The 12,989-nt window shown below is 42.9% G+C and overlaps 1 protein-coding gene across 1 annotated transcript in view; it reads right to left on the minus strand.

Moving 5' to 3' along the window:
* Nucleotides 1-802: 802 nt before the first annotated feature.
* Nucleotides 803-12,989, minus strand: part of TMEM266 (transmembrane protein 266) — a 119,148-nt gene continuing 106,961 nt past the window's right edge. Inside the window, exons 11-12 of the mRNA XM_065412683.1 lie at nucleotides 2,500-2,562; nucleotides 803-1,413 (exon numbers count right to left, since the gene is read on the minus strand). Coding sequence (XP_065268755.1) covers nucleotides 803-1,413; nucleotides 2,500-2,562 — 674 coding nt within the window. The remainder of the gene's footprint in view (nucleotides 1,414-2,499; nucleotides 2,563-12,989) is intronic.

Here is a 12,989-nt window from a genome sequence, read left to right on the forward strand (position 1 = left end):
CTGTACATTCAAGTGAGTTCAATGTACTACTTCATTAAACTCTGATTCAAATGTAAATGAGATTAAAATATTTTTCAAAATGGAAGATTTAAAGCCACAGTAATAATCTCATGAATCTAGCCTACCTCTAAATCTATGAATAAAAACACTGAATGAACATCTATTTTGTTTGTTTTTTTTAATTAAAATTGAATTTGCAAAATGTCCATTTTTCACTCGTGTTGACTTGGAAGTGAAAACGATATTTTCTTTTCCAAAATATTGTTTTTAAAGAGCTCATGCTAAAATAAAAACAGATCACACTTTTCCCCTTTAATCTGCATCACCCAAAGTGCTCCTTGAAAAAAGATTTTGGGAAGAACAAAAATAATTGCAGAATTTGTACAAAGGGGTTTACAGCTGTCGTCATGTACAAAGGGACAGTAAGAAATCGTAGAAGGAGAAATTTACATTTGCATGTACCATACCCTGCTGAAGCTTGACCTGATAGAAGGCTGTTCAGAGTTCCATAAAAATTGTTGTTGTATTTTTAAAAAAACCTCACAAAACCAAGTTTAAGAATATGTACATCTTTGAGGTCATTGTTTTGTAATATAGAATGTTTTCTCTTCATCCAGGGCTTGGCCTGAGGACCTCTGAAGCTAGAAATGTCATGGATTCATGTTGGCTCTCAGAACTCATGCATTTTATGAATATTCAATTCATTCAAACCACACAAGGAGCAAGATATCCAGCCAGCAATTGTTCTGAGGGTGCCATTAAAGCTCTAGAATGTCTCGTCTTTTCCTACCACTGTGGAGAACTATGAATCTGGGACCCTATTCATCTTTTGCTCTTTGGATTCCAAAGATTTGTACTTTTCATTGATCACTGAGGCAGTTTGCTGAAGGTGAATAACTGGCTTAATCTGGAGCACATCAAAGCTCTCTTGGTTCTTCTTGTTGTAAATGTTCACTCTATGTTCTAGCTCAGGACTGGCTTTGGTGGACCCTGCTGGACTAGGCAATTTAAGGTTGACTGGATCTAAGCCTTTTTGTGTCAAGCAAGAATCCTCTGACAACGATGATAACAGTTCCTGAACTACTGCATTGCTGACCCTATGCCTTGCAGAATCGATTTGATCATGTTTTGCATTCCCAGCCCTGTCTAAAGGGGAGTATTCAGAGGGTTCCTCCCGGGTGGTACTGCAGTCTGTGGAAGAGCCAAAGGTTTGGCTGCTGTCACTCTGGGCTCTGGTTACAGAGCTGTCTGTAGATCTGGAGGCACTGCCTGATGTGACACTAGCAGAAGTTCCATTACTTCCTATCTTCATGGGCACTTCCACTGTGAACAGGTCAGAAGATATGTTGGGGTGGTGCACGTCAATGGCCGTTGTGGTAATGACACAAATACCAGCTTCAGGAACTCCACTGTCTGTAAGTAAAATAATAGAAATGTCAATTGAAAATGGCCTGCCTCTGAAATATGTGACGATCATCTCGACAGCACATTTTCCCATACAATTGTTCGATAAGTGGAGAGAGCTGATGACATTCACAGAAATATAATTATTTTATTTGTATTTTCCGTAGTGCCTAGGAGCCCTCGTAATAAAACAGGACCCCATTGTGCTGGGTGGGGAACAAACACAGAACACAAAAAGACAGTCCCTGCCCCAACAAAGCTTACCGTTTAAATTTGTGTATCTAAAAAATGCTATATTTGCAAATGTCCCATAATGGAATCTGTGGTCACAATGACACAGGAAGGCATATATGGAGCTGATATACTCCTGATTATTTTTAAATACATTTGGGAGTAAATTTTTTTAAGTGGAACATAAAAATGCCACATAAGCGGTGGTATTTTTGTTAACCAAATTTGCACAGAGTCAAGTGAACTGCTTTGACTATTTGCTTTATTGCATATCTTTTAAAATCCAAACTACTGGGTCTTCGTGTATGAAAGCCGTTCAGTGCAGTGCAAAATGATATCTTATGACCCTTTAGTGGCTACAATTCAACTCAAAGTAAAGAAATCCATTTGAAGTATGATGCAGTGCTACTGCTCACAAGTCAATGTTGTTTGGCGTTGAGTTTTCTTTTCCTTCATTCATTCAGTTTAACCTTTCTAAAAGGTTCCCAGCAAGGGGTTTGTCTAAGTTAACTTCCAATTGATTTTCTCTTCATTTATTTCCTCCCTAGGTTTCTTTTCCATGGCCATTTGAACCACTCTATTGACTGGATAACTTACTCTAGGAAAAATGCACACCTGGATCTTGAAACCATTATGGTTGACTTCAGTGGGAGCAAGATCAGGTCCCTTATCCTTTAGAGACTATCACCTTGATATAAACTTTCATGGAAAACATGATAGGTTTAGAGATTGGTTTAATTCCCCAGGTTGATCTACTTAATTGTTCAGTCTTGCTTTTTCTATGTCATTCAGTGCAATACAGCAGTTACACATGTCTGATACTCTGAAATTCAGTTTAAATCTAAATCTTTAAAGAAAACTTACCACTGCTGGGCTCATTGTAATATTGACTGATGTAGTTGTTCATATCATCCTTGACCATGGCCTCTGGAAGAGTAAGAGGGAATGCCATTAGAAAGCCATTTATTTGATTATTTTTTCTAATCCACGTGACTGAAATACCATACTATGTGATACTCTCCTGCATCATTTACCTTAGCCCCATTCATTGTGTCTTTGATGACACACATTGTGAGGTTATAAGCTGCTTTTAGATATGCAATGGTGTCTTTGGAAGCAGTCTCACAACAAGCCTGATCTTGCAGCCCCGACTCGGGCACTAAAGGTAAATGGGAGTTTGGCCTGGATAAAGATTTTGGCACCAGTTACTCACTGAGCACTTTTTAAGTTTCTTTATATGGTAGCAAATGGAAGACTTCTAAGAAGGGGTTCTAGAAAGACAAAACACAAGTTTCCTGATCCAAATTCTAAAATTGTTATTCACCTAATTCAAGCCTTCTGATATGAATAATGGCAACCCCATCATTTAATTGAGATAGACTGGGAAATTTCTCAGCACAAAGTAGAATTAATGCCTCTCTTTCCAATCAATGGTTATTGATTTAAAGTGACAATAATGTTCAGTCTGGAGCTTGACTCTCCAGGGATCCGAAGTTGTTTGGATATTTAACTCTTTAGGGTTCACTCCCTATTGTCTGTGTGCTGCTAATCTTCTCCTTACTGAAAAGGCTTACATCCAAAGCCACTGTAAATAATCTGAAAGTGTAAGCTATAAAATTGTGGTTTGCACCACACCTCTACCCCGATATAACGCGGTCCTCGGGAGCCAAAAAATCGTCCTGTGTTATAGGTGAAACCGCGTTATACAGGGTAGGGAAGGCTCCTTGTCCCCTGACCGCCCCCCGAGACCCTCTGCCCCTTACCCAACCCTTCGGCCCCGGCCTGGCACCCTTAACACGCCGCTCAGAGCAGCGTGTCGGAGCCGTCCCTAGAGGGGTGCGGGGCCTGGGACAAATCAGCCTCCCCGCTAGTCTTCTCACCGTCTGCCCAGCGCTCCCGCCCGCCTGCCCACCGCTCGCCTCCTCACCCCACCTACCCGCCTGTCGCTCGCCTCCTCACCCCACCTACCCGCCCGCCTGCCCACCGCTCGCCTCCTCACCCCACCTACCCGCCCGCCTGCCCGCCGCTCGCCTCCTCACCTCACCTACCCGCCCGCCTGCCCCGCTAGTCTCCTCACCGTCTGTCCGGTGCACCTCCCTGCATCCGCCCGACCGCCGCTCTCCTGCTCGTTGTCTTCCCGTCCGCCTGCCCACCTCCTCACCTCACCTACCCGCCCGCCTGCCCCGCTAGTCTCCTCACCGTCTGTCCGGCGCGCCTCCCTGCATCCGCCCGACCGCCGCTCTCCTGCTCGCTGTCTTCCCGCCCGCGTACCTCCTCACCCCCCTCCTTCCTGCCGCTCACCTCCCCATTCGCCTCCTCAGCCCGCTTGCCCACCCGCCTCCCACCCTTAACATGCCGCTCAGAGCAGTGTGTCGGAGCCAGACACGCTGATCCGCCGGAGTGCGCAGCCCTGCCCCCCAGAGCGCTGCTTTACCACGTTATAGCTGAATTCATGTTATATCGGGTCGTGTTATATCGGGGTAGAGGTGTACTATAGATTTGCATTCAAGGATCTCAAAGTGCATTACAAACAACAATAAGCACAGCAGCACAGCACCCCTGGGGAATAGCTGCATATTATTATCCCCCGTTTATATACTGGAGAAACCAAGACAAGTTTGCCCAAGGTCACACAGGCAGCAGCAGGGGTAGAACACATATCTCCTGGCTCCGAGTCCTGTGTTTTAGAGACAAAAGTCATCCTTCCCCGTAAGATTAAACAAAAAATAAAACCTGTAGGTATTCTACCAAGTCAGATGAAATGAACGCCATTAACACAGATTTATTAAGGATAAAAGGAAATATGCTAGGGCAGTGTTTCCCAAACTTGGGATGCCGCTTGTGTAGGGAAAGCCCCTGGCGGACCGGGCCGGTTTGTTTACCTGCCGTGTCCGCAGGTCCGGCCGATCGCAGCTCCCACTGGCCGCAGTTCGCTGCTCCAGGCCAATGGGAGCTGCTGGAAGCGGCGCGGGCCGAGGGACGTACTGGCCGCTGCTTCCAGCAGCTCCCATTGGCCTGGAGCAGCGAACCGCGGCCAGTGGGAGCTGCGATCGGCCGGACCTGCGGACACGGCAGGTAAACAAACCGGCCCAGCCCGCCAGGGGCTTTCCCTACACAAGCGGCGTCCCAAGTTTGGGAAACACTGTGCTAAGGAATAGTTACTCCTGTGCATTGATATATGGCTGAAAAAAAAGAGTCAGTTAACACAGCAAAATAAATCCAAGGAATTATGTATTATTAAGAGTGTTTCCTTTTTCTACAGTTTTGTCACATTACTGTTCAGAATGTCTAGACTATAGAGGCCTCACTCATCTAGGGAGCAGCTCTGCTTACTTCAGTGGGGTTACACCATGGATGAATGATGTAGCTTTGGGGTCAACATGCTCAAATTTGGTTGTCTAAAGTTAGGCACCTAAATTTTCATTTAGCCACCTAAATAAACAGCCTCATTTTCACAGGGGCTAGTCTCCTGCAGCTCCTGAAATGGTAAGCAAGCCATATACTTACTGTGACACTGAAATGTAGCCACTTTTGGGGCAGAGGGCAGCACTCAGCTGACAGAACAAAAACAGGGGAAGAGGGTAAATTTTAACCATGGCAACTCCTTACTCCTATAAAACATGCCAGGAGATTTTTAATGTGCACGCAGAGCAGATAAGACTTGACCCACACACTCATACGATCTGCTTTAAAAGGACAAAAGTTTGTATCAATTCTGCTGGCTTCTGAGCCTTTTATACCAAGGAATATAAATATTCTAAATCTGATGTCTGAAGTTACACTACTGAGCAATCTCCTTCTTTATTATTCTTTATAAAGGGGATGATTTGCTATGGTTTTGGAACAGCAGTGGTACTCTTGTCTTGTATTGCTTCTCTATTAATCATGACCTCCCGCTTATGAATCCATGCTGACCATTTCTTACCAATCTGCAGCCGTTCCCTTAATCTGTGAGTGATCAATACCTCTAGAAGCTTCTCTAGCATTGGGGATTTGACTTGCAAGTCTTAGCTCTGGCTTAGGGGTATTATTATTTAATTCAACCCCTTTCTCAGTATTCTGGGATGCTAACCAGGTGGTTCTGGGGTTCTCTTTTTTTCATTTGTAATTTTTTTTTAAAACCTGTTCTGCTGTCACACTCCATTTTGATGATTTTTCATCTTTCTCTCTGGAAGTTTCAGTCTGTTTCTGGCCTCTTTTCCCTCACTCTTGATGTTCAGCTTGTTGGCTCTGATACAGAGTTAACTAATAAAAATGCTAACCTGTAAGTTCCTATAAACAGAACAGGGAATTTAGGTGGGGGAAAGAAACTACACTATGTCACACTGATTCACCTGATAAATCAAAAGAACATGAGACTGTTCCAGAATTTATCAAACCAATGGAAGTTACACCTCAAAACAGCACAATTCTTGAAATGCTTGGGATATCAAACAACAATCCCAAATGGTAAGGGTCGTTGGGCTAGATCCTGAGCTGGTGTAAATTCACAGCGCTCCATTAAGCCAATGGAGTGATGCTGATTTACACCAGCTGAAGATCTGGCCCCTTATTTATGCAATGATCATTATTTTCAGAACGAATTAAGGGCCAATCATCAGGGGGTGTAAGTTCTCTATTGACTTCGACTGAACTCCAGCAGAGGATCTGGCCTCGTATGTAACAACACATATGAAATCTGCATCTGATTTTAGACTGAAAAATATGTAATGAGAGCAATAACAGAAAAACACCAGCTGTACTGTGCATTTTATAGTCACTAAAGAAGTTCTGTTTTCTGTACAGTAGCTGACTGTCAACTGATTCCCCCCCCCCCCCAAGAATTAATTCTCTTATGGTAAAACAATGAGAATTTTACAGTAACTGCAAAATATACACATATTTTGTCACAATTTTGAGCAGAACTGAACGATTATCATTATGAACATAACGAGAGTATCCAGTAAGAACTTCAAGCTTAAAAGCAATCTGATCTATCCAATTTGCGGTGTATCATATGCTTTAAAAGCATCCTCTCCTTTTAAGTGTTCTTTTTGATACCATGTTTCAGAAAATCATGCTCATCCCTATGAGCCAGATTTCCCACATCCCCTTGGGTCTCTGTGGCTACAGTCCTGCCTTTTCACAGCACATTGTGGTTTGCAGGTGAAAGAAACAGATGTTTTCAGTGGAACACTTTCTCCACACAACAAGACCCAAACCACTAAGCACTCTGTACCTGAAATAGCTGCACTCATAAGATGGCAATCTAACTTGACACTGAAAGGGAACATGGTTGTTTTCCTGGTTTCACTGGATCTTAAAAGCTTTTTTGGCCCCTGTTGATCTTTAAATGCCTGCAGTCAGAGGTGTGCTTTGTGCTAATGTCTGAGTTTAAAAAGAGGCCTCAGAGTAGCTCAAGGCAATGCTACTGGATTAGGAGTACATTGCATTGCTTTTCAGCTATCAGCTCTTAAAATACACTTCATTTCAATCATTCATAATTTATACTATAAATGCCACAACCTTCACAGCTAGTATATGTACACTTTATAGATCTAGCATGCATTTTTCAGGTGTATACATAACTTTCTGGGGCGAGCATCAGGGGGGTGCAGATATTAGAGCCTTGATCAATTTAAAGATCTCACTGGATTTTCTGTATGTTACAGAAATCTCTTGTGATCCTTCAACAACATATGACTCTAATTCAGAGATGACGTAAGAAATATTCTGGAAAGAGAAACTATGTTGTTATATGTTATAATGAAAAAGGCGACATAACCCACCCTGAAATAAACAATTGCTTGTCTGCTTTTGGTTCCATATGTCAAAACTCATATTGGACATCAGAACTCCTTCCAGATTTCATGTATGTGTCAATCTAAGAATTTGAATATCAATCAACATAACATTTATGTTGTGTGAATGGATAGTTTTCAAACAAATCAACATAAAATTTGCCATATTGACTTGGATACCACTAGTCCAACTAATCCAGCATCTTGACCTGGGCAACGGCCAATATCTGATGTGCCAAAGGAAGTCTCCTATAATGCACTTAGCTAACTGTGCAGTGCTATATATGGAGGGAAACATTCTTTATCCACCACAGCAGATAAACAGCCTATACTGTGGAGTGTGAGATTGGCTTTATTATCTCCATTTACATTGCTAAAAATATTATTAGTGAGCATAAAATTACCCAGCCTTTTAGCTTGTGCAACCTTTGCAATAAAGTACTATGGCAGAGCAACATGAGCATATGCATACCAGGCATGAAGCAAGCATTGGATGATTATATTGAAGCAAACTGGCAATTAACAAACTAGTTTTTAATCATATGGGAATCTCAAATGCTTTAGAAGCAATAGGTTACAATAAACTCAAGTTATCCCAAATGGTATTATTCATTGTTAACTTCCATACCGTTGTACTTAAGAATTTAAAAAAAATATTAAAGTTGGAATCCTCTGAATGTTATGTGTATATAAAAGAAGTTACCTTGTGGAGTAATGATGGTTCTTCAAGATGTGTCCCCCTATGGGTGCTCCACTCTAGGTGACTCCCGAGCAGTACCCTCCTTGGACGGCTGGGACTTTGGGGGAGGGGGGTTAGTCACAGATGACAAAGCTAAAGATGGCATCTGAGGCAGAGTCCCTGCTGATTGCATAATGTTCTGCGAAGGTGTGGACTGATGCCCATGTCGCTGCTCTGCAGATCTCAGAGATGGGGACTTCCTTGAGGAAGGCAACAGAGCAGGAGATGGATCTCATGGAATGTGTACTGACCGAGTCCGGAGGGGTCATGTTATGAATCTGGCAGCACTGTTTAATGCAATTAGAGACCCACTTGGAGAGTCTTTGAGCTGATATTGCTGGGCCCGTAGATCTTTCTGCCATAGAGAGAAATAGTCTAGGGGACTTCCTGAAGGCCCTTGTCCTATCGAGGTAGAATGCACAGGCTCTCCTGACATGGAGGATATGCAGTATGGCTTCCCTATTGTCTTGGTGAGGCTTGAGGGAGAAGGCGGGAAGGTGAATAGACTGATTCATGTGAAATGAAGAGGTCACTTTAGGCATGAACCTTGGATGTGGCCTAAGTGTAAGCTTGTCAGAGAAGAATACTGTGTATGGGTGATGCACCATCAGAGCTGCTATTTCCCCTATTCTAGCTGAGGTAATTGCAACCAGAAAGACCGCTTTCATCGATCAGTGTGCTAGTGAACAGGTAGCCATAGGTTCGAAGGGGGGCCTAGTCAGCCCTTTCAACACTAGGTTTAGATCCCACGAGGGGATAGGAAGTTGAGGTTGAGGGAAGAGGTTTGTTATTCTCTTAACGAACCTTTTAGTGGTTGGATGCGAGAGTACTGAGTACCCTTCTACGGTTTGGTGAAATGCTGTAATAGCTGCTAGGTGGACCCTGAGAGAGCTCAGGGATAACCTCGATTTTTTAAGGGTCAGGGTATATTCCAGAACATGTGGAAGAGTTGCTGATACTGGAGAGATTTGGTGGGATGTGCACCAAATCTGAATCCTGGACCATTTCTGCAGGTAAACATTGCGAGTTGCATCAGGTAAGGGTACCAGGCCTGTCTTGGCCCCGTGGGGAGCAATCAGAATTATGTGAGCGCCGTCCCTCTTTATCTTCAGCCGGACTTTCAGCGGAAGAGGAAACATAGGGAAGGAGTAAAGAAGGTCTTTGTCCCATGGGAGGAGGAGGGCATCACCCAGAGAGTGCTGACCGACCCCTGCCCTGGAATAGTATCGTGGACACTTCTTGTTCTGGTAAGTGGCGAACAGATCTGTGGATGATGTTACCCACTGTATGAATAAGTTGTGAAGTACTAACGGGTGCATCTCCCACATGTAGTTGTGTGGGAATGTGTGACTGCGTTTGTCCACTATCATGTTTTGTGTGCCTGGGAGGTAAGCCACGGATAAGGTAACATTGTGAGAGATGCACCAGTTACACAATTTCATTGCCTCCATGCAGAGAGAGAGCGATCTGGCTTCCTCCTGATGGTTGATATAATACATGCAGGCTATGTTATCCATTAGGATCTTTATATGTGATCCTGTTATCAGCGGGAGGAAATGGGCATAGGTGTTCCTGACTGCTCTCAACTCAAGGAGACTGATATGCAAGGATATCTTTGCAGGTGGCCATTTGCTTTGCGCTGCGAAGCTATTTAAATGCGTGCCCCATCCTACGAGGGATGCATCGGTGGTAAGGAGTGACGAAGATGGTGCCTGAAAAAAGGGAATCCCTTTGCATGCATTGGCCGGGTTCTTCCACCAGTCCAGGGAGTTCCTGATCTTGGTGGGCAGTGACAGGGGTTTGTCCAGACTGTCCCTGTTCCAGACTGTCCCTGAACCACGGCTTATGCATCGCATGTGAAGTCTGGCAGGTGGAATCACCGCCATGCCAGTTGCCATATAGTTCTCTTCTCTCAAATTCTATATTGATTCTCTTAAGTATCAATTCACCTTTCAAATTCATCCTCTGTCTCCTCTTCACAGGTGGAATTTTCTTTTGATTTTATTCCATGGAGAACTCACAATTTCCAGGATCCAGGAGATGTAAGACTATTTTCCCTTTTCTTACAGATAGCTTGGATCTTTATGAGATACAATTATGTGGCCTCCACAGTCTCTTCCATAAAGCCAATCTCATTCCACAGCCTAAGCTGATGGATTGGAGAAGCAAGAAAAAATATAATTTTCCTCTCATCCATTGGAGATGGTGACTTTGGAAACATGGTCACGGACACTGGACTCTAGTAGTTATGCTTAGAGTCCCACCTTGCTCTCCTTTCTTGTTTGATATGCCTAGAGGAATCAAAACATTTCTACACAGGGACTGGAGCTTGTTTAATTTTTAGATTTGGACTGCAAGCAACAGTGCTGTTAATAAAAGCCATGGAATCAGGATCTCTCTTACCCATAGGACCCCAATTTATCTGCACATTCAGGAAGGGAAGATGATTTCACATTTCTCAGTGGATTGGAAACTGTGGTGCGTAGCAAGGAGAAGGACAGGCCCTGGAAAGAAGAAGGTAGGATAGACTGCTGTCTATGGCAAGACACTGCTCAATGAATTGGGGTGTAAAATTAATGCCGACCCTGACAAAAATAAATACAAGGAATCACTTCACCTGCCAGTGAAATGCGGCCACTAGATGGAATGAGGCATCTGTGTAACAATACACAGTAGAACTGCACAATACAGGACAGGAAGTGAAGACTAGTATTGAATCCAACTAAGACTAGAGTGGGAATTTCAGTAGGAAGGAAGGTAATTATCCAAACTGGAGTTTAGCCAGGACACTGGCGTTAATAGCCTATCTCTTATGAAAACTGAAATAATCTTCTTCCCTGAATTTAAAGTCAACCATTTTCTGTGGGTCAGCTGCTTGAGCTGCCATGTGCATTATAAAGCCAGGCCCATCCGTTTTCTTCAGGGGGGGTGGAGCTAGCATTTTAGCCTGCTATCCAAAATCTTGTCTTTGAAAAATGTGGGGCTCCTGGTCAGGAACTATCACACAGCAACTGGAAAGTTTTTGATGAACAGTTCCAAATAGTCTGCCTTTTTTCCCCCTGTAAAAATATAGAACATAAACTGAAATTTTCCTGGGAATAATAAACTATTTGGAGTAAAGTCCCTTCCAACCCATGAGATGACAATGTAATCTCTCTCTCTCTCCTGAACCTATAAAAACATCATAAATTTGGTGGAACACATAAATGCCATTCTGTCCATCAAGGCAGATTCCCCTTCTAGTCCTCTAATCCCTCCATAGTGACTGTAACAATTGTTTCATCAATGATCCCAGTGTATGAATCTGCAAAACCTCTGCATGCAATAAATACCATTTGTACATCTTTATGATTTTGAGTCTTTTTTCTAAAAAAAGTTTCTTCATGTTACTTGGAAATATTTTATTATTAAAGCATTTTATTTCATCTTTTTATTACCAATGATTCTGCTGACTTCTGTCTACTGGAGTTGAATTTTCTAGACCGTGGAATTATTCTTTCTTCAGCAGCAGAATCTCTGTGAGGTCATGAGTCTTTAGAGTGGAGTGATACAACATTATTACCTCTCACTATACAGACACACTGACCACTAGGAAACAATCTTTATTCTGCGGTTTCTTAAGAATGAGATCTTGCAGCTCCATCACTGGTATCTTTCCCCTTGAGTACCAATAGCATTTAGAAACCTATGGAAAGGAAAACCACGATAAAGAGAGGAAAATGAATACACAAGTACAGCAACAAAGGCTGCTGAGCCACTGTTCAGTATGTTCCTTGTCACATTAGGACAGGGACTTGTTAAATTTGAAACCTGATAACTAAAAACGATTTCAAAGTAAATTCAAAGCAGTAACAAACATCACTGCATATATTTCAACTGGAGCTCCAAAAGCAGATTTCTGTGCTTTTCCAGTATAATTCTCCCTATTATTTTAACACAGGGTTGTCAGTGGTACATCAGCTCTGATTAGAGATGGCCTAACTTCATTATTGCCTCATGATTTTGGTTATCTTTTACTATCTACATTAGCAGTCTCTGTGGATAATATAACCATATTTAAAATTCCAGGTTCCATTATAGCTAATTGTTTTAATATGAGACTAGACAGTGGCTCACTGATCCATGGTTGATGTTTGAAGGGCTGAGGCCCCAGCACTGAGCTGGCAGCAAAAGAACCGATGACAAAGCCATTCCTCATCAGATGACAGTCTTGAAGACTTTGTGGGCAATAAGCAGTTCAAAATGGAAAGCTGTCTGGCAACTTGGACGTTGTCTTGTTGGCTCAGTTCAGTGAATGGTTGCAGCTGATGGCTGATCTGGTTGGAGGAAAAGCAGCACGAATTTGTCTGGTTATTAATGTGGATAAAACTAATTCCATGGCCTTTACCATCAAGCAGAATGCAGCTCCAGATTACAACCCATTCAGTATTAACCTGTTCAAACAGGACATTGAAAAGGTGGCAACTGTCAAAAACTTGGGAAGCATCCTAGACAGTGGTGTAGGATGCCTGAAAGATGTGGGCCCTTCAGTGGCCTCTGTGGAGATGTTATGACGTCAAGATTGCTACAACACTGTGGATCTACCCAACCACAGTTATACCAACTTTATTGTGTGCCAGCGAAAGGAGGATGCTGAGGAAGGCTGAAGAGTGGTGGATTGATGTTTTTGACTTTCGTCGTCTTCATCAGCTCCTCCATATTAAGTAGCTGGATAAGATCACCAATGAGGATATTTGTAGCTGAAACCAGCAACCGCCTCCATCAGCACTGGTTCAGTTTTGGCAGCTTTCTTGGTACAGACATGTTATTAGAATGGAAGAACAACAAATTACAAA

This window comes from Emys orbicularis, chromosome 10 (genome assembly GCF_028017835.1).
Source record: "Emys orbicularis isolate rEmyOrb1 chromosome 10, rEmyOrb1.hap1, whole genome shotgun sequence".
In the NCBI taxonomy this organism is placed as follows: Eukaryota; Metazoa; Chordata; order Testudines; family Emydidae; genus Emys; species Emys orbicularis.